Consider the following 20,293-nt stretch of genomic DNA (forward strand, 5'->3'; position numbering starts at 1 on the left):
CTGTGGGTCGGAGGCTGCGGGCCGGCAGCGGCGGCGCCGAGAGGAGCCGGCTGTCAGGCGGCCGCGCGGGACTCCTCACTTCCTATTCGGGCCAAGATGGCGGGCGACGAGGCGGGAGTGACTCTGGGGCAGCCGCACCTCAGCCGGCAGGATCTCGGCACCTTGGTGAGCGTCGCCCGCGGGGCGCCCCGGAGAGACATAGGGCTCCCGGGGCTCGGCGGCGGCGCCCTGGGAGCAGAGGGGGCGACGGGGTGGGCGAGGGGTGCGGCCTGAGGGGCTCCGAGCCTTCTGTTGGGCCCCACCGTGGCCGATGCGTTCCGAGGGCCGCGGGAGGCCGTGGCGCCTCGGGGAGCCGCGTCCAGCACGCTGGGTGGCGGGGGACGCGGGCCGAGGGCAGGGGACGCGGGACATGGGACGCGGGACGCGGGCAGAGCGGCGGCGCATGGAGCAGGTCCTGCCGGTCCTGGTGGGTGTGGGGCGCCCGGGCGAGGCGCTTCTCCTGCCCATGAGTGCGAGGCTCAGCGGCTCCGTGTCCTGCCGGCGCGGCTGAAGCTTTTATGGCTCACTGGTGGGTGCAGTTTTCCTCTTGAAAGGTTTGCCCTGTTCTGTGGTATTAAAGACTTTTCTTTTTCCGAAGTAGAACCATAAATTTTAGGTATTTCTCTACCGCAAGCTCGAGGAGTTCGCTACCAGCCCTGTCTTGGTTGGTTTGCCAAGAAAATTTTCTTGACTATTAACAGCTACCGAGAAATACCAGTTCTGTCTACCACTGCAGCTAGTTGCAGTGGTCTCCCGCTGTGGCAGCCTTGCCTATTAAATATCTCACCTGGGCTGTCTCACTTATTACACTTACATGCTAGTCTAAGTGTATATGTAATGTATATTTCAAATGCAAGCGTGTTATAATGTACATAGTCAAAAATCCTGCTGCTGTGTCCCCAGTGTTTAAACTGTAGCAGCTTATTTGTCTTTACAGCAATAATACTGGCTGTTCTTCGGGCTTGAGCACAGGAATTCCCTATGGCGAGCGTGGTAGTTATTTCAGATAGTTTCTTTTCTTCCTGTCATTGTTGACCATGGCATTTGCTAGTTGGAAGAGGCACAGATAGAGACTGGCTGGAGCATCAGCAGGAATTCTCTTTAAGACCTGTTCTGCTGGCCCTTGGGTGCTCACGGCTGAGTGAAGCTTCTTGCTGAGCAATAGCCTTGTACCAGTCTTGAGGCAAAACCTCCATGCGTGCATGGTTTCGTGCACTAGGAAGAATTCTCCTGGTGGCAGGAATTGCATCACGCTGAAATTCTGGTCGCCGGGCCACATGGTGCCATCTGCAGGTCACGTTCCTGTCGCTGGGAAATCATTTCAAGTTCGATATATGAGAAATATAAATTTAATCGTGTGTCTTAGGTGTTCAAAACTTGCTTTGTATAGAAGATGAACATTTTATTCATGTCATACTTGAGAACAGAATGAGCTTACATTTTTACACAGCTGTGTTTGATCATTTTGCACAGAGCCTTCATGTAACAGTGTAAACAATATGTGATTTAATGTTTGTATTATTTGTATCTTAAATTTCATCCTGTACCGAGGACTCTTCTGGCATCATGAATCTTTGCTTGAACTGAGTGGCTCATCCATATGAATTCAATGCAGGATGGATATTACTTTACAGAGGAACATTTCAGTGGATTTCAACACTTGTCCATTATTTGGTCAGACAGCTTTAAAAAAAATAAACAACTCTTTCAGAGTTGTTTCTTTATCTCTACAGAGTGTATTTGTGAGGTTTCTGTTTTGCCAGGGGCTACCAATAAGTTCACACAACAGACTGTTTAGGGCAGCAGAATTTTTTTCTGGTACCTGAAGCAGCAATAACAGTATCTGAGGAGAAAAACAGTCAATAAAAAGAAAAAAAAAAGCCAGGGTTCTAATGAAACCTCTGGACCCACTGACTCCAAAGTGTTAGTTGTAATTACAAATTGGCTGTAATGGAACCTTACAACAATTAAACAACTGTTTATTGACAAAGCTTTGTTTATAAAATATTAGTGCAGTTCCTCACGACTATTAAAAATGGATTTGCCTTTATGTGTAACTTAGGTTCAGGGGTATGTAGAGGCTTGGGGTGTTTTGTTAAAGACTTCTTTTGAGGTTTCTTGTTTTTTTTACTCCCATCTTTAACACTTTGCAGCCAAGGCTGATTTACAGTCAGGGTTTTGAATTGTAGTCTGTACTGATTCACAAGCAGGACTTGGTTCACTTTTACCCACATATTTCACACACTTAAAAGAAGGGAATGCACATAATATAACTGGATTTTGCTGAATAGAACTGTCAGTTAATTTTCAAGTTTCTAAATTTTTAACTTTCTAAACACTTATAATACAAGATAAATAAATTCTAAAATCTCCCTTATACAGGATGTTACCAAGTTGACGCCTCTTTCACCAGAAGTCATCAGCAGACAAGCAACAATTAATATAGGTAAAACAAAACCTTATAAAAAGAGGGGTGCATTAAGGTGACTTTTTGATGCTCATGCAGTAGCAGATGGTGCCTATGTGGTAACACTTTCAAGAAATTCGTACAGAAACAGTTACATAGTAGTTTTAGGGACTTGTCCAGCCCTTTTGACTTAAAAAGCACCAATTTTACTTCAGGAGCACAGTTGAATGGCATGGGGAATAGTTGCTAAAGCAAAATTTGTTTTACCTCAAAATAAAGGATTGAAATGAGTTTAATTAAAATGCAAAGATCTGTCCATTGGGAGCACAATTTCAGGTCTTGTTTAAACAAAGATTATTACAAATTCCATATGTATACCATATGGACTTACTGGCTGTGGAGAATATGGGGTAATTGTGTATTGATTGTAGTGAAGCATTGCACAAAATGAAACTAGTTTATTAACAAACATTTCCTTTTACACACAGGTACAATTGGTCATGTAGCCCATGGAAAGTCGACAGTAGTCAAAGCTATATCTGGAGTTCATACTGTCAGATTTAAAAATGAACTGGAAAGAAATATCACAATCAAGCTGGGTTATGCTAATGCAAAGGTGAGTCATCACTGTAAATGTAGCAGCTCTGTTGCTAATATATTTCATAGGGATGTAAGATTACAGGTAACTAACCTTTAAGGAATTAAACCTTTTTTCCATTTAAAAAATCACAGATTTACAAGCTGGATGACCCAAGCTGCTCTCGACCAGAGTGCTACCGATCCTGTGGAAGTAGCACCCCAGATGAGTTCCCTACAGATATTCCTGGCACCAAAGGGAACTTTAAACTAGTCAGGTAACTGCTTTAAATTACTGGAATAAATTGTGTTTACTTGCCTTTGTATGCAAACAGGATTGAGCTGTGAGCTGAATGGGTTCTGGCAGACTACATTCTTAGATGGGGCACCCCTGGGCTAAGTCTTTGTCTAAACTGAATTCATTGGTGGTGATGAGCACTCCATGGTACAGCACAGCTGTGTCTGCTGGCCTCAGCTAGTTGCAGGACTTTGAAGTTAAATATTTCTGCTATTAATAGAAGTACATTTTAAACCAGGCAGATTGAGAACTAATGTGGACCTCACAAACACATCTTTAAAATCTCTTTTGGAAGATGATCTTTGTTGAACTTTTCCTTCCTAAGGGCAGAGTTTCCAAAGCTTTTTAAATGAATATATGAAAACATGATGCCTAATGTGAACTCAGGCCTCTCACTGGAGGCCAAGTGTTCTTTATTTTCTTGATTTCTGATAAAGTATAGCACAGTCTTTATGCAGTGGTTATGTGGGTCTGCACAACGATTGCTCAAATGAGAGTAGTCATGAAGACTGTTGTATGAGATTCTTAGTTTGTGTTTATGATACAATACATGTGGGACTGCAACCATGTGTCTTTCATTTTGTCAGATTCCCAGCAGAGCACTTGTACTAAGATTAATTTCTGTTGGAGTGTGACAGGCAGGCAGTCATTGTGAAACAACTGCTTAAAAGCTTTGCATTCCTTTATCCTTCTGGTTATTTGCTTGTAGATTTCTGACATCATCAGCAAAGCACCAAATTAGTCCCTTGCTTTTTGGTGGCCTGCCACTAAGAACAAGGATTCTTCACTAGATAGATTCAGGAAAGAATACAGTGAATCAACTATCTTGGTCTGCACAATAAAACCATAAGGTTGGAAATGTAACATCATGTCTGTAGACAAATCTTTGACATGCAGTTATAACTTTATAATTAAAGATGCATAGCTTCTTAAAATTGAAGTCTGGGAGGTGCCTTTTAAAAGAGATAAGAGAAATCCCATGTGGTATGTTGGGGTTTGGGGTAGTGGTGGTGGGTAGGTTTGATTTCAGGCTTTTATCCTGGTGCATGTAATCTAGTTTAGAGTAAATTGGTGAAATATTTAAGTGGTACTTAATATGGACATGTGGTATTAAATCTGAAAACTCAGAAGAAGTATTCAGTAGCTGTTTAGTAGCATTTCAGAACTTTTTTGAAAATACTATTTTAAGGATACTTTTAACTTCTGTGTCTGGCTAATCACTGACATAAATCAGTCAGAGGAATTGTTGATAATGGGCTTTTGGATTTCTCTTTCACCTTCTCCTGCAACAGGCATGTCTCTTTTGTGGATTGCCCTGGCCATGATATTTTGATGGCTACCATGTTGAACGGTGCAGCAGTAATGGATGCAGCTTTGCTGTTGATAGGTAATGATTGCTACCCAAAAGCAGAACTCTCTTTTGTAGTAGCATGAGGCAGCTTTGTGTGGGCTTTGAAATCTCCTGGGCTGTGGGGAGCTATTTAAACAAGTGAATGCTTTTGAGATGTGTTAAAGAAAATAAAGTGGTGCTACAATTTAATGTACTCTAACAAGCTGGTTTGTTTTAAACATAGCTATCCATACCCACTAGTCTGGTAGCTGGTCCCATTGATAGGAGATAGGTAATATAAAACCGTGTAGTAGTATGGTACTGTAACATTTTTATCACTTTATGGAAACAGATTAGCTGCATTTTGAGTTTCTCTGAAGGTTCAGTTTCCTTTAAATATGCATATAGTCTTTGTCATACAGTAGAGTTCACAAACAACAGTACAAACAGTAACCCAGATAAATATAGGCAAAAATTTTAGTACAGGAGATTTAATGTAATCCATCCATTAAATTTAATGTAATTTAATATAATCCAGTTTTGTTGGATTTGCAAGCAACAGAAGGTGAGTAAAACTTATTTTTCTATGTCTGTAGAATATTCTGCTGTTCTGTAGTGATATATAGCAATTACCTTACCTTTATAAGATATGTCAACAAAAGGAAAAACTAGCCTCAGATAGTGTAATTTAAAGTCTGATATAGATGATGAGCTATCATTTCTTCTGCCTGTTTTCTCCAGAAAGTGTGATAGACCAAACTTCAGGCAGGATTAACCACCATAATCACATATCAGCCAATGCTGGCTTCTTAGCTGAAATCTAAACCATGCTGATAGCAGCCCTATTCACATACTTGATAGAACTATAACAAAGTTTAGGGATATTGATATTTTTATGACTTCAATGATAAGAAAATATTAAGATACTTCTTGAAAGGTAATTTGTGTATTAAGCTACAGTCAACTCTCAGATATCTGAAGACCTAAAGAATGGAGTACACCAAGTTAGGTATTGGTATCTTTGGATATTTTAGATGGGTGTTCCTAGTGGGAGCAGGTAGAATGGGGAAAACCTCTCTGGCAGCCTCCTATCTGTCCTGCATTGTGGAGGCTAGAGCCAGCAGCTATAGGAGAGAAGAGGTGCTTACTGACTTGGTTCATTCACATGTAGATTCCTGAAAGACAACTGTCTTTTATTTTTTTTTTTTTGTGTTTGGTTTGGGGTTTTTTTTTGTGATTTTTTTGTGGTTTTTTGGGGTTTTTTTTGGGGTTTTTTTTGGTTTTTTTTTTGTTTGGTTTTTTTGCGTTTTTTTGTTTAACATAGTGATAGTAGATAAAAGTAGATATCCTAACTGTAGGAGTTTTATCTATCTTTATAGTGTCTATATTCCAGTCACTTCTCTTCTTTCAGCTGGTAATGAGTCATGCCCTCAACCTCAGACCTCAGAACATCTAGCTGCTATAGAAATCATGAAACTGAAGCACATTTTGATTCTACAAAATAAGATTGACTTGGTGAAAGAGAGCCAGGCTAAAGAACAGTATGAACAGATTCTTGCATTTGTACAAGGTAAGTTTTCATGAGCAGAAATCCAATAAGTGATGGAAATTCAGTGTTGAGACATGGACATAGTGGTTTTCTGTATGTTCATAGAAAAGCTTATCTTGGGCAATGCAGGTGTACATGGTCTGTTAATGTGAAAATTAGACCATGGGAGTTGTGCTTCTTGCTTGTTTCAGCCTGCTTGCATACAGCAGTGTTATGGCTCTGGGTCAGAGCTCTAGATGTAAAACTAACATCAGTCACTCTTACATAGTAGCTTTCAGTGGATTTGTGATCTCTTCCTGGAGTACTTCTTTGGTAGAGATTTCACTGTGATTTTACTGCAGTGCAGGAGAAGGAAGGTGTACTTGTTAGAGACACCTTGTAGGTTTAAATATATTATTTTTTTTTAACTAATGACAAAAGATTGCTCTTTTATCTGTCTGTGCAAATCCAGTTTGGGCAGTGTTATCTTACTCTCTACAGGTCTTGCCTTTAGAGTGATTTGAGTTTTATCTTTCCCTGGAGCTTCCACTGTTTTCCCTGTTTATCTGCAGTAGGTGGGATATGCAACAAGCTGCAGAGCTAGATTGTCACCATGTTTTATCTATCTTTATAGTGTCTATATTCCAGTCACTTCTCTTCTTTCAGCTGGTAATGAGTCATGCCCTCAACCTCAGACCTCAGAACATCTAGCTGCTATAGAAATCATGAAACTGAAGCACATTTTGATTCTACAAAATAAGATTGACTTGGTGAAAGAGAGCCAGGCTAAAGAACAGTATGAACAGATTCTTGCATTTGTACAAGGTAAGTTTTCATGAGCAGAAATCCAATAAGTGATGGAAATTCAGTGTTGAGACATGGACATAGTGGTTTTCTGTATGTTCATAGAAAAGCTTATCTTGGGCAATGCAGGTGTACATGGTCTGTTAATGTGAAAATTAGACCATGGGAGTTGTGCTTCTTGCTTGTTTCAGCCTGCTTGCATACAGCAGTGTTATGGCTCTGGGTCAGAGCTCTAGATGTAAAACTAACATCAGTCACTCTTACATAGTAGCTTTCAGTGGATTTGTGATCTCTTCCTGGAGTACTTCTTTGGTAGAGATTTCACTGTGATTTTACTGCAGTGCAGGAGAAGGAAGGTGTACTTGTTAGAGACACCTTGTAGGTTTAAATATATTATTTTTTTTTAACTAATGACAAAAGATTGCTCTTTTATCTGTCTGTGCAAATCCAGTTTGGGCAGTGTTATCTTACTCTCTACAGGTCTTGCCTTTAGAGTGATTTGAGTTTTATCTTTCCCTGGAGCTTCCACTGTTTTCCCTGTTTATCTGCAGTAGGTGGGATATGCAACAAGCTGCAGAGCTAGATTGTCACCATCAGAAGTTGCCAATGGGTCTTTTTTTTTTTTTCCTTTTTTTTCTGGTTGGGTTTTTTTTTTTTTTTTTTTTTTTTTTTGTTTGTTTGTTTGTTTGTTTGTTTTCTTCTCTGCAATTCATAATTGTTGCCTTGCAGAAGCTGTTCATAACAGCCACTCTGTCAGAGTGGCTGATGTGTAAATTTGGAGTTTGAAAGCTGAAGTTATCACAAGGAACATAGACATAATTAAAACTAATGCTAACAAACCTGGGTTACTAAATGCATTCTTCTGTAAAATAAGGATTTTTCTAAAATATGTATTTGTATTGCAAAATTTGAAAAACAGAAATCATTAAATTAACAGGAAATTTAGTTTGTCATAATGAAACCTGACTGTAAAATTAATGCTGGTGTATCCAATACTGAGATATTGACCTCTCTTAGGAAATCTTTAAAATATTTCTGATCACAGTGTAGGAAGTGAATTCTCCCTTACAATACAAGATGATCTTGCACACTTTCAGAATGCCTCAAAAAGTAGGTGTGGCTGATGTGAGCTAAAATGTTGAAGGCAAGGATAGATACTCTGATATTGCTTTGGGAAATATACACAGACCATGCCATGAAATTCATTAGTATTTTTAACAAGGACAGAACACTTGGTCATATTAAAGGTTAATGTTGAGCATGATTTTGTTTTAGGTACAGTTGCAGAAGGAGCTCCAATCATTCCAATCTCAGCACAGCTGAAGTACAACATAGAGGTGGTTTGCGAGTACATAGTGAAGAAAATCCCAGTCCCTTTGCGAGACTTCACATCCGAGCCAAGGCTGATTGGTATGTAAATGTCAGGCCTGGGTGTTTGTGGCCAAACATTTTCTGAACGTATCTACACTTAGAATAACACAGGTGGGTTTAAAAGGAGTATTTAGGACACTCTTTTTTAAAACTTGAATGTCTTCTGAGAGCTGTATTGTTGGTTCACTGTTAGTTGGTTTTGTGTATATTCTGTCCATGTGACAGCACTAAAATGCTGGTTTTGTGTATATTCTGTCCATGTGACAGCACTAAAATGCAATAAAATTGAGAAATTTATCTATCTCAAAAACAACCTTTAGTTACTATGAATTTAAGTTTTGATTTAACAAAATATTGGCAAACTGATGAATTTGATAATTCAATTATTTCCATGGAAATATTTTGGATAGCTTAGTTAAATCTTTTGTATGAGTCTCCTGTTGCCTAGTTATAATTGTCAAAGTTTCAGTTCTTGTCCAGCATACTATAAAATGCAGTTCCTATAAGGAATTCATTTGCTTGCCTTTTTTTCCCCAGTAATCCAAGGGAGTCCTACATTGCATAAATGCATAAAAATTGACCACATTTCATCAAGGTTACAGTGTTCAGCTATGAGTACATTAAAACAAAGTTCTGGTATTCACTATTATCATTGTGAATATTGAAGGGGTTTATGAAATGATTGATCATTGCCTTCTTTTTCAGATCTTTAAGTTACTTTCTGCTATGCAGAAAAAGTCTTATAAAACATATATATGAGTAGTTTAAATGGTTTTGAGAATAAAATTACCTGCCTAAAAATTGGGAATAAAATACTGATCTGTTTTTGTAATATTTATAAATATGTGTATCCTTTCATAAGAACAGAAGCAGTCAAAGTTGCTAGAGAAAGATATTGTTTAAAAACCTGATAGTAAATACAAACCTGGTTATGCTCTCTTCTTTTCAGTAATTAGATCTTTTGATGTCAACAAGCCTGGCTGTGAAGTTGATGACCTCAAGGGAGGTGTTGCTGGTGGCAGTATTCTGAAGGGTGTTTTAAAGGTAACCCTTTCTCTTTCTTGACTGAAATTTGTAATGATAATGAGTAGAGTTATCCAATGCTTGCTACAAAATGTATCTATATAACTGATTTTTTTGAAACTTGAGTACAGTCACATCACACTTATCCTTTCTGTCTGTACTTCATTTTTACTTTACAGTTTTAAAATACCAGAACAAGAAGCACTGGTTTTAATTTTTAAAATATATTATTGTCGTCTTAACATTTGCTAATAATGCTAACAGATTTCATCCCTCACAGAAATGGAGGGAGCTTTTTTCCTGTCCTACCACTTCAACTTGCTGAATTATTGTCAGGAAGAGGAGAGCAAAAGAACTTTAAAAGCACCTTAGGGGAGTGTGTGTGGGTTCTCACAGGTCCCACTTCCCCATTTAAGTGTTCTGTATATTTTGATTTTTTTTTTATTTTGCTTGCTTGCTAGCAATAGACAGAAACTTTAAAAGGATTGGTTTGTTAGACTAGAGAGCAAACTATCTTTGAACACTTACACAGCTTGTACTTTCTCTGGTTTGCAGTGTATTGATGTCAATCAGTTACACTGATTGAATTAACTAAATTCTTCTCAAAGCTGAAATATTTCTAAATGAAATACAGTGTTTGAAAATTAAACTGAAATTTAATTGTTGGAATTATTGCTGATAAAGATCCTTTGCTAAAGTAGTTTTACAAATTGTATTGAAAAGAAAATCAGTTGTTACATTTGCTATAAGTATTGTTGAATTTGCATTAAACAGTGGAACAGAAATCCTACAAGTTCTACAGTAGCCCAGAGCCAAGGACTCATATAAAAAGTAGATCTTGGGATATGTAAGTCTTATCTGTGACTAGTCAGCTTTGTGTTCCTGTGAAATTACCAGTTAAACACTTTTTCACTTTTGTCATTAGGTGGGCCAGGAAATTGAGGTGAGGCCTGGTATTGTGTCCAAGGACAGTGAAGGCAAACTCATGTGCAAGCCAATCTTTTCCAAAATTGTGTCACTCTTTGCTGAACACAATGATCTACAATATGCTGCTCCAGGAGGGCTAATAGGTAAGAATATTGTCTTATGAAAAGATTCATTTCTTCATGCTTATTGAAAACACTTGGTTTCATTCAACAATGAATTAATTAACAAAAATATCACAAGCATTTTTAGATAATTCATATATGTAGAAAGAGACAGGATTAGTGTGAAAAATGGATATTTAAGAATTAAATAATTTTCCTGAATGTCACTGGCCAATGCAGATCAGCTTGCACTGTAAATTGTACCAGCTTTAACAGCAGAATATTTCTTCGTCTGTTTAGACAGAGCTCACAGTCTTCCTGACGTTCTGAAAGTGTTGTCCAGGTAGTAGGAAATTCCCAGTACATTCTCTGGGTTTTTTTTAGATCATCTTCAAATATTTTAGCACATAAAAATGACAGCTACCTTTCAGTTACTCCTTCTGACTCCCCTTGTTTTGTTGTAGGTGTTGGCACAAAGATTGACCCCACGTTGTGCCGGGCTGACCGCATGGTGGGCCAAGTTCTTGGTGCAGTTGGGGCACTGCCAGAAATATTTACAGAGCTGGAAATCTCCTACTTCCTGCTGAGACGACTCCTGGGTGTGCGCACTGAAGGAGACAAGAAAGCTGCAAAGGTCTGTCTCCCTTCTTTTGTTTGTCCTGATTTTGCTTCCTGTGCTAATTTTCGTTAATGAATATACTTCTTTGATCATATGTAGATGTTTTGTCTCAATGTTGATATAAGCTTGTCACAAAACTTATCTGCTTGTTTAATACTGTAGAATGGTTTTCAGAGGAGTAGAAATTCATATCAGTAGTTTAAAGTACCATCAAGTATTTACGTGTCATGTTATGTATTTTTCTAAACATGCTGGTAGTTGCTTTCTTTTGCTATCATCCTATTCATATGTGCAATACTTAGTTTTACGGTGGTACTGATCTACTTCCTACTGACGTGCTTTTTGTAGATTTTTTTCACTGAAGAATTTTTTTAAATTTTAAATACTCTAGTTGAAGAAAAATTGAACTTGAGGCATAGGACAAACATGTGTAACACAATCTGTTTTACACAAATCAACCAAAAGATCATAATTTCTCCTGTTAGCATTTAAAATTATAAACTGCTTCATGCAACAGGGAGCAAAGTGCTTCAGCGCTCTCTTTTCCTGTGAAATGAATTACTTTTTTTTATTAAATGTAGGCATAAGGGAAATTAAAATACACCATCTTGGTAAATAATGAGTATAACATCACAGTTTGTTACAATATCTCTCTTTGTGTTTTTAATACATTATATGAAATCATCAGTATAGTTTATAGAAAATGTAGATCAATCCCAAGAAAGTACATCATACCAAGAACCTCAAAACTACATGTACAATATCTTTATGCATTTGTCCTTTTGCATTAAAACTTTTATCTACTGTTACTGCTGCCCATAATTTGTGTGTGTATATTTATAATATTTCTCAGCTATATCTTTTTTTTGTGGAAAGAAGGTAACAGAAGATAACTTGGTACTGTCTGTGCTGTTTGTTTTTTAGTACTAAAGCTTATGTTTCAGAGTGTTGTATGTCTGTCTTCAGGTGCAAAAATTATCAAAGAATGAAGTTCTAATGGTAAATATAGGATCCTTATCTACTGGAGGGAGAGTCAGTGCTGTAAAGGCTGATTTGGGGAAGATTGTGCTAACTAACCCTGTATGCACAGAAGTGGGAGAAAAAATTGCTCTGAGTCGAAGAGTTGAGAAACATTGGCGGTAAGTTGGTGCAAAGTTGGTAGGGTACCTGCTTGCTGCATTGTTAACAAAAAAATACATGGGTCTGATTTTGTACTAGAATAGGAAAGGGTATGTCTGTCTTAGAAATTCTTCTGGATTCTCCTGACACATTGTTACCATGGTTCTGGAATGCTTAATTTCATTGCTATCTCTTTTTTAAACAAACACCACGATTGGGAAAGTACCTATTAGTTAAAAGACAAGGAAACACCTGAGGTTTGTGTTTGTTGCCCAAACTGACAATCTGTAAATTGAGCTCAGTAGGGAATCTTGGCAAAGGGGTTGGGAAATTCTCACCCTGTTAAGCCAAATAGCCATCTTTATGCACACCTCAGTGGTTTTCTAGCAGTGGAGCTGCATGTGATTTCTAGTGCAACCTGAAAGTAACAGCAGGGGAACAGAGGAGGGATGTTTGAATGTTTTATGTACTACAAGCACAGAGGAAAGAATAAAATATCAACTGGATTGACCCAATCAAATTTCAAATATAAAATGTCTGACTGCAGAAGCATCTGGAGGCTGAAAACGATGAACAGAATTGCTTTATTGCAGTGCCAGACTCTTTAGGTGATTACACATACTGTACCTGTCACAGGTTTCATATGTCTGGATTGATAAGAATATATGAGTTTTTCAATTTGTTGGCTCTGCTCTTGTAGTATGAAAGCACAGCCATTTTTACAAGAAGTCTGTACTGTATGGAAAGGAACCAAGCTTTAAATATCCATGGATGCATGTTTCTTTTTCAGATGACAAGAAAATGTAGACAGGAATTTAGTGCTTGCTGTCTCAGAGCAAGATGACAAATTAGGAAAGATATTATTCTCTAAAAAACAAAAACAAAAACAAAAAAAAAAAAAAAAAACAAAAAAAAAAAAAAAAAAAAAACCAAACCAAAAAAACCAATCAAAAAGAAAACCAAGGCAAAGATAACATGTCTTGAACAGGAGGGAAAAAAAGGCAAGACCTAAATTAAGTCAGGTAAACCAGAAGGAAGAGGAAAAACTATGTTAGAAATTATGCTTTTTTTCCCCTTTTTTTGAGCTGTAGACTGATAGCCTGTGCAAATAATGTGTCTTTTGTTGCTTCTGTAGATTCTTTTCCAGTTAAAAACTTGAACAAATTTTGCCCAAAAGCTCACCTGTCTCTGGATTATGAGGTGGGCAAATAGTGGCAGCCTGCTGTCAAGATAGTTATTGAAAAGTTGATTCCTGTGCTGTATTAAAAAGATGAAGACAATATAAGGAATATGAAAGTTGAGAAAAGGGAAAGAAGACAAACTGGGAAAATCAGTATAATAAAACCTAGTTGCAGTAAAGATAATATACAGTTAGTACTGTGAAAAGGAACTTGCAGCCTGGTACTGAAAATACAGAAGAAAGTTCATAAAGACTAAAAAGAGGTATAAAATAAAGAGGAAATATACAGAGGAATAGAGAGAGGTTAAACAGCAAATGGGATACACCAGTGATTCCAAGGGTCACTGAATTCAAAGATGGTCAAGTTGAGCTATGGTTATGGCAGTAAAAAGTTGGAAGTGTTGCTCTGATAAACTTCAGTTTCTTTTCTGGTGTCTCAAAACAGGCTGCAAGGTAAATTGAGATCCATGTGTGATTTCTCACCAGAAACTGGAAAGGTTTTGAACACAGTTTTACTAATCATGAAATACCTGCTGACTGTGGAAATGGATGTATTCTGAATTTCTTTTTGCAAGTGTATTTTTCTGAGGCAATAGTGGCCTATAAAAAAGGCCTTCATTTTCCTCAATTTAAATAGCAGCAGTCACAGAGAGCTGAGTTACCATCGCAGGCTACCATTGAGAGTTACAGCTGTTTCTTACTGAATTGTCGTTTCTCTTTGAAAGTAATGCAACACTTCAGACACAGGTGAAAGAGATCAAGCTGTGCATAGATTTACCATCCAACAGTACAACATAAGTTACAATATTTTCAGATTTTCAGCTTCTGTTCAGGAGTACGCCCTTAGCTGGTCACAAATGTCCTCTGTCCTTCACCCTTTTCTATTCTGTGTTTCCACTGAGCAGGTTTGTTCTTGTAGAATGTTTTGGGTGGGAGACAAGTGTAGAAAATTCAAAATGTAAGAACTGAAGGCATAAGAAGGACAGAAGGATGTTGACTTATACAGGATATTTCTGACTACTGGTAAAAATAATATAAACCTTTATTTTTTTTTTTCAGTTTAATTGGTTGGGGTCAGATCAGAAGAGGAGTGACAATCAAGCCAACTGTTGATGATGACTGAAGAACAAAGGAGTGCTTCATTTTTAAAGATGAAGTGCCTATTTCTGTTTTGGAGGGGGTGTATTTTCACAGTGGAATTGGAAGCTGTGCAAACAGTGTCTTTGAGTTGTATGGCTGTCCTCATACCTTTTATTGAATTTTACCCTCTTACTAAAATACTAGTCACTATCACCATTAAAAGTGTAAAAGAATTGGCATAGAAGTGGGTTTCATTATCCACCTTTAAGTAGAAATTAATTGTACATGTCTCATGGCATGTCTAATTTATGTTACTTTGTGTTTCAGACATATCAGTTTAATATCAGTCAAACCAGCCCCAGTGTAACACAAAAACCATAAATCTGGTATTGAAATAAAATATTGCTTATTTTCATTAATTCATACAGTTTTTCTGAGTAACAAAAGACTGCAGTGATTGTTCAAGTACAAAAATTAAAAGCAAGCAAAGTCTTCTTGGAAGACGTAGTACCTTTTCTGCACAATTTGTTTTGTTTAGACAACTGTTACCAACAAAAACTTTATTTCTTTGTTTCTATGGTTCTTGATTTTATGATTCTAAAGTATTACACTTTGTAATTAGGATGGCAGTATTGACTGACTTGAATTTGTCATTTCTGATATTACTACATGTTTTCTTAAATCCCCCCAAAAAAACACAAGTAAACTGGATCTGAACTGGCAGTACTGGTTTTTGGCCTATTTTAGCATGGATTTATAAAAATAATCTGATTAATTGGAACATAACTTTGTCATCATGAAACTCTGTGCGAATAACCTTGGAGTTATTTATACAGTAGGAGTAAAAGACCTTAAAATTTTGTTGAGCAAATATAAAATATTGGGAAGAGGTTGTGGAAAGGAATGATTTGGGGTGGGGGCAGAGTAATGGTGGAATTGTGAATAGGAAGAGGAAAAAAGGTATAAAAGCACTTTTGTTTAGCTACTCTGAATCACATGCCTCAGGATAAAACATAATGTAATAAACTTACTGTAGGGTGCTAATACTTTAATCCATTTAGATTTCACTTCTTCATTTGTACTAATATACATAGTTCTAGCTGTTTTATATACTATTTAGCAAGTTATGCTACTTAGCATATTTTGGTACAAAGTGCTGCGTGTTTTCAAAGCTTGCTTCTGGTTTTATTCAATATCTTCAAGGGCTTTCTAAAGGTAAACATGATTTCACTCACCAGACTCAACTTTGATGAAAGAGCTTGCATTTTGTTCCTGATTTTGCACTGTATTGTGTTCCTTTACTCTGTCTATATTCCTGTACTCAGTTTTTCCATTTGTAAAGTACTACCTCACATGGTGTTGAGAGTAAATACATTAATTTTTGAATAGTGCTTTTCCATTTTAAAAGCAGGAGTCAGCTGTAGTTCTCTCTGACTCTCCAGGTCAATCTACAATCTTAAATATGTCTGTTTCAAGGATTGCATCTTTCATGCTTTGGAATCTCTTTCTGTAATTGTGAATTGAGGAACTTGGGTAAATGTAAGTCTTGCCTAGTCTGGTGGCAGGAGGGGTGAGCATGAAAGAGAATGTAAGCTACAGCAGAGTGCTTGGATGGCACCAGCTCCAGGGAGAAATTCAGTGCAGAGTCCTTTCGCAGTGCACTGCACCTGTGGGTCCAATGAAACGCGTGCCAAAAGCTTCTGAGAAAATGGTTAAGCAGCCACAGACATTCTTAGACATTCAGATATTTTGGAGATTGTGTCTCTCTTGATCTGCAATTTAAAGAACACCAGTGCCATAATCTTACTGAAGTTGTGCATTGACCTGCTTTCCCTATGGCTTTTCCAGGCAGGGTGAGGCTCTCACAACGATTACTTCTTTCTACCCTGCTGTATATCCTGTCACACCACTGCTGGGGCCTGGGGGGCAGATCACGTACAGTGTTCTTCTTTTGTCACCAAAATGTTAGATTTCCTCTAATGGAAAGCTTTGACTGCTGACATGAGTGATAAGTAATGGGATTTTGAGACTGCTGAATACATGGAACATGTCTCTGCATTGGGGAGACAAGTGTGAACAGTCTAAGTGCAAATACGTTGTGTGCTGATGGGTGTACCACCCCCTCCTCAGTCACTGAGCTGTGATGCTGAGATGATGAAGGCAAAATGAGAAGACAATATCATGTACAGCTAAGGAAGTTGAAAATTTTGATTTTCTTGGCCAGGATGAAAATAGTGAGAGATGCCTTGTGAGCTTTCTCACTTTACCAAGGATTTGCTTCAGAGTGATTTTATTTTTTTACCCTCTTTAGGTCATGTTTAGCTACCTGAACAGAGGTGTGCATTTGCATTTCTAATGGTTGGGGACACAAATGTAGATGTACAAAGATCTACAGCTTTGTACCATCTACACAGATGTAGATGGTACAAAGTTGAAGCGTGTCAGTAGTTATTTCTGAGACTTACTGAGTATTTGGGATATGCCATTTCCAGCCGAATATCAGATTTTATTCTGAAAGGGTGAAGAAAAAACTTTCAGTTAACAGCTTTGCTGATTTATTCCTAGTATACATGAAATCTAGAAAAAATTTAAAATTATATTTTTACTGCATTCGTTTTGTAGCACTTTGAAAAGTGCTTCCTTCTAGCTCTCTGCTGCAGAAAGGGTTCCTGCTGTTTTTCCATGCTGAGTCATGTGGATGAGCTTCCAGCCCGCTTGCGGGAGTTTTAAACTTCTGTCCCCGCCCCCTTTCCCATAAGTGCTTCTGCCAGTGTAAAGTCCCAGCTCCGCTGCCCCTGCCGTTCTGGGTCAGTTCTTGCTGCCAGGCTGGGGCTAAACATTTATAAAGTTTCAAACGCCTGCCCTCCCTTAACCAGCAGCGCAAAGCCCCGCTGCCGGTCCGAGCTGCCGCCCCTCCTGGCCGTGGCACGGCCCGTGGACATCCATAACGTCCAGCTGCCTTTTCCTGACATCACCAGACTGAGCACTGCTCTTCATTCATCAGCTCTTCCACTGCCACAGTTCTTCTGGCACAGCTGCCTTAGTGGCTGATGTTCACTTACCACGGTGCTAAAATTACTAATGTGCTCTGGCTTCGTGTTGCTGCTCTTGTTTCTGTAAAGCTCCATCTGTACGTGCTCATCGAATGTTCCATTCATCTCCAGTCTACCTCAGTGGTCTAGTAAAAGTGCATGTTTCATATTTTCCAGCTAAGAACCCAGCTAAAATAAGCAATTTTACAGAAATTTTGGTTTATGGTGAATAACATAGAAGCTGTAACAGTCGAAAACTGTGTGATACATGTATGTAAATAAATTCTCCTTTCTTACCCTGAAAGGATTAAAAACCAACCAAACAAGAACTCCTAACGTGGGCACTATATATGCAATGAAGAAAGAACAAATTAGCAAGAGAATTTTGTTACCAAAGAACAGATATCTTGTTCAAGGCATTACCTCAAATATTTAAATACACATTCTTCAATGTCTTTTATAAAACAAGGCACTAGCACACTGTGCTCACAGGTGAAAACCATTTAAATATTTTAGTTGAAGTAATGTTAATATATATGTTATTTACTTGTGTTGAGGAAGGCTTCATTAAGAAATTGCATGCTATACATTTAAAAACCACAAATTTTTCTGTTCAGTTTCTTTCTAAAGCCTAGTATAGTTTTTTGAATATTTCAGTAGAGTTGGAGGAAAAAAAATCAAGATTCACTTAATTTAGTCTCATGTTACACAATCCTAAGGATTCAAATGAATCAGGGCAGGAGTTCTCCCTTTTTGCCTCTGTGTGGGCATTTGTAAAGAAATCCAACGTACTAGACTGGATTCATTATGTTATTTAGAAAACCCCTTCCCCTGCCAAACATTATACTTTTCTATAATAAGTTATTTTCGTTTATTTGTTGCTCAATGAAGACCTGAAAAGTGTTTTCTCCTGCAAATGCACCTTAGGGTTCTCTGAACTCATTTCTCTTCCCAGTTTTGCTTAATCATCTATTTGATTAAGTAATCTATTATGTATCTCAAAATACCTCATTTGCAACATCATCCTAACTACCACACAACAGAGTTAAGTCTCAGCTTTTACAAGTTTTCATTAAAGCAACATTTTTTAACCTTGGTGACTAGCACTGGGCATACAGAAATAGAATAATCTTTTGTACTTTTTCTTGGCTACAGCCAAAATGCTGTTGATAACAAAGTTTAGCAACTATGATTTTTATTTCTTTAAACTGTCTCCCATTTATTGCATTGGCGGTAATTGCATACAAATTAATCCTTTAAAAATCTAACATGGTGTCATACTTCACACCAGAGAGAGGTATGGGGATATAATTAGTCCTTCCACAGCAATCACAAGCATTCACATATTCTCCATATGGTTTTGGCTCCTTGCTTCCTGCCTCATTAAAAACACTGGTACAGCCCTGTGAACCATGCACTTGTGCGCTTCAGGCACACAAATTGTCCTGTTAACACTGCTGGGACCCTTGTGCACTTGAAGGTGAGCTTGTGCTTTAACTGTTTGGAAACTGGAATCTTAAATTACTTCCATTTTTCTGAAAGCTTAATTGCTCCTTTAAATTAATCGCTACTTCACACTGTTGCTGTTCTACCAACCTGTGTGTTCATGCTGGGAATTCATTTTTGCAGATAAAACCAGACATTTTGTCTTGGAAAGCATTTTGAGCCTTATGGGAAGGTTTAGACACATAACATCTCAGGAAAGTGGACTCTTGGTACGTTCCAGAGCAGCCTGGCTGCTTTAAGGACTGGTGAAAGCTGCTCCAGGTGGAAGCTGATTACCAGCTTCCCATCCACTCAAGGTGAGCACAGTTAATGTAGCTACAGAAGAGTTTTGCTGGAAAGAGACCAAATAACATAGCTTTGAACTGACAAACACTAAAAATCAGTGTTGTCCCATTGAAGTCTCCCCAAAAAGAAGGTTGGTCTCTCTGTGTAATGCTTTGGTTTGTAATGTCTTGCTCTCTTGTTAAAGGATTTACTAGAGAAACAGGGAGGGGCTGTTTCTGTTTCAAAACACAATGCTCATACAGTCACCGAAGCAGATAACCCTCAGGGCCATCTACAGCCCCACCAGCCGAGGAAAGGAACTCCGAGTCTTCTCTACCCTTTCTTTTTCAAGATCCATCAGTGCTGACTTCTAACACTGTGTCAGGTTGAACATTTACCAGTCCTTTTACCTTTGTTACATGTACACGCCAACAACTCTAGGCTGTATTTTTGATTAATGGGCAAATAAGGTAAATGAAATTTATGGAGGAAATAATGGATTTTTTAATGTCCGCCCCCCCCCCCCCCCGCAACCAATGAGAGTTCAAACTAAGAGCTGTTATTTGAAATTGTAGAATAAATAATTAACTGTCCTAATTAAAAATACCTTTAAACTTGCACAACGGAAATCAGGATGACTAGAAACAAAATTGCCTGGGAAAGCCTTCCTTTAACAACTAAGTACAACTAAGGATTAAGAAGCCTACTGAATATTTGTAAACCAAGACATGTCAGAGATTTTAATGCAAACAAATAACTTACCAGTTCTCCACAGGATGCAAGGTACTCCTGTTCAACACAAGGACCACCCTGCTTTTTAAAGATCTGTTTTCAAGTTTTTTTTATATAGCTTTTCAATTTAAAAAACTCTTCTCTTACTTTTTTCCTTTCCTTTTGTTTCATCTTTTCTTTCCTTTTATTTTTCTCCTTTTTCTCCTCTTTTCTTCTTTTCCTTTCTTTTCTTTATCTTTTTTCTTTTCATTTTTCTCATCCTTTTTTCTCTTTCTTCTTTTTCTTTTCTTCTTTTCTTTTTCTCTTTCTTCTTCTTTTTCTTTTCTCTACAAGGGCAAATAATCTGCATTTTGATCT

At 37.9% G+C, this 20,293-nt stretch overlaps 1 protein-coding gene and 1 long non-coding RNA gene across 3 annotated transcripts in view; one reads left to right on the plus strand and one right to left on the minus strand.

Moving 5' to 3' along the window:
* On the plus strand, positions 1-15,125 carry EIF2S3 (eukaryotic translation initiation factor 2 subunit gamma). 2 transcript variants are annotated; one of them, XM_050972769.1, is made up of 12 exons: positions 1-165; positions 2,422-2,485; positions 2,935-3,062; positions 3,179-3,300; positions 4,613-4,707; positions 6,062-6,220; positions 8,258-8,392; positions 9,303-9,397; positions 10,302-10,446; positions 10,869-11,038; positions 11,990-12,162; positions 14,382-15,125. In XM_050972769.1, the coding sequence occupies exons 1-12, from the start codon at positions 97-99 to the stop codon at positions 14,443-14,445; spliced, it is 1,419 nt and encodes a 472-aa protein (XP_050828726.1). In that variant the 5' UTR covers positions 1-96; the 3' UTR covers positions 14,446-15,125. The 2 variants fall into 2 exon arrangements, with proteins under 2 accessions (XP_050828726.1, XP_030090188.1); XM_030234328.2 differs by lacking the exon at positions 6,062-6,220 and adding an exon at positions 6,845-7,003.
* The window catches only part of LOC127059430 (uncharacterized), a 14,757-nt gene continuing 9,220 nt past the window's right edge, over positions 14,757-20,293 (minus strand). Inside the window, exons 2-3 of the long non-coding RNA XR_007777219.1 lie at positions 17,465-20,262; positions 14,757-16,913 (exon numbers count right to left, since the gene is read on the minus strand). This is a non-coding gene — a long non-coding RNA (uncharacterized LOC127059430). The remainder of the gene's footprint in view (positions 16,914-17,464; positions 20,263-20,293) is intronic.

This window comes from Serinus canaria, chromosome 1, assembly GCF_022539315.1.
Source record: "Serinus canaria isolate serCan28SL12 chromosome 1, serCan2020, whole genome shotgun sequence".
Lineage (NCBI taxonomy): Eukaryota > Metazoa > Chordata > Aves > Passeriformes > Fringillidae > Serinus > Serinus canaria.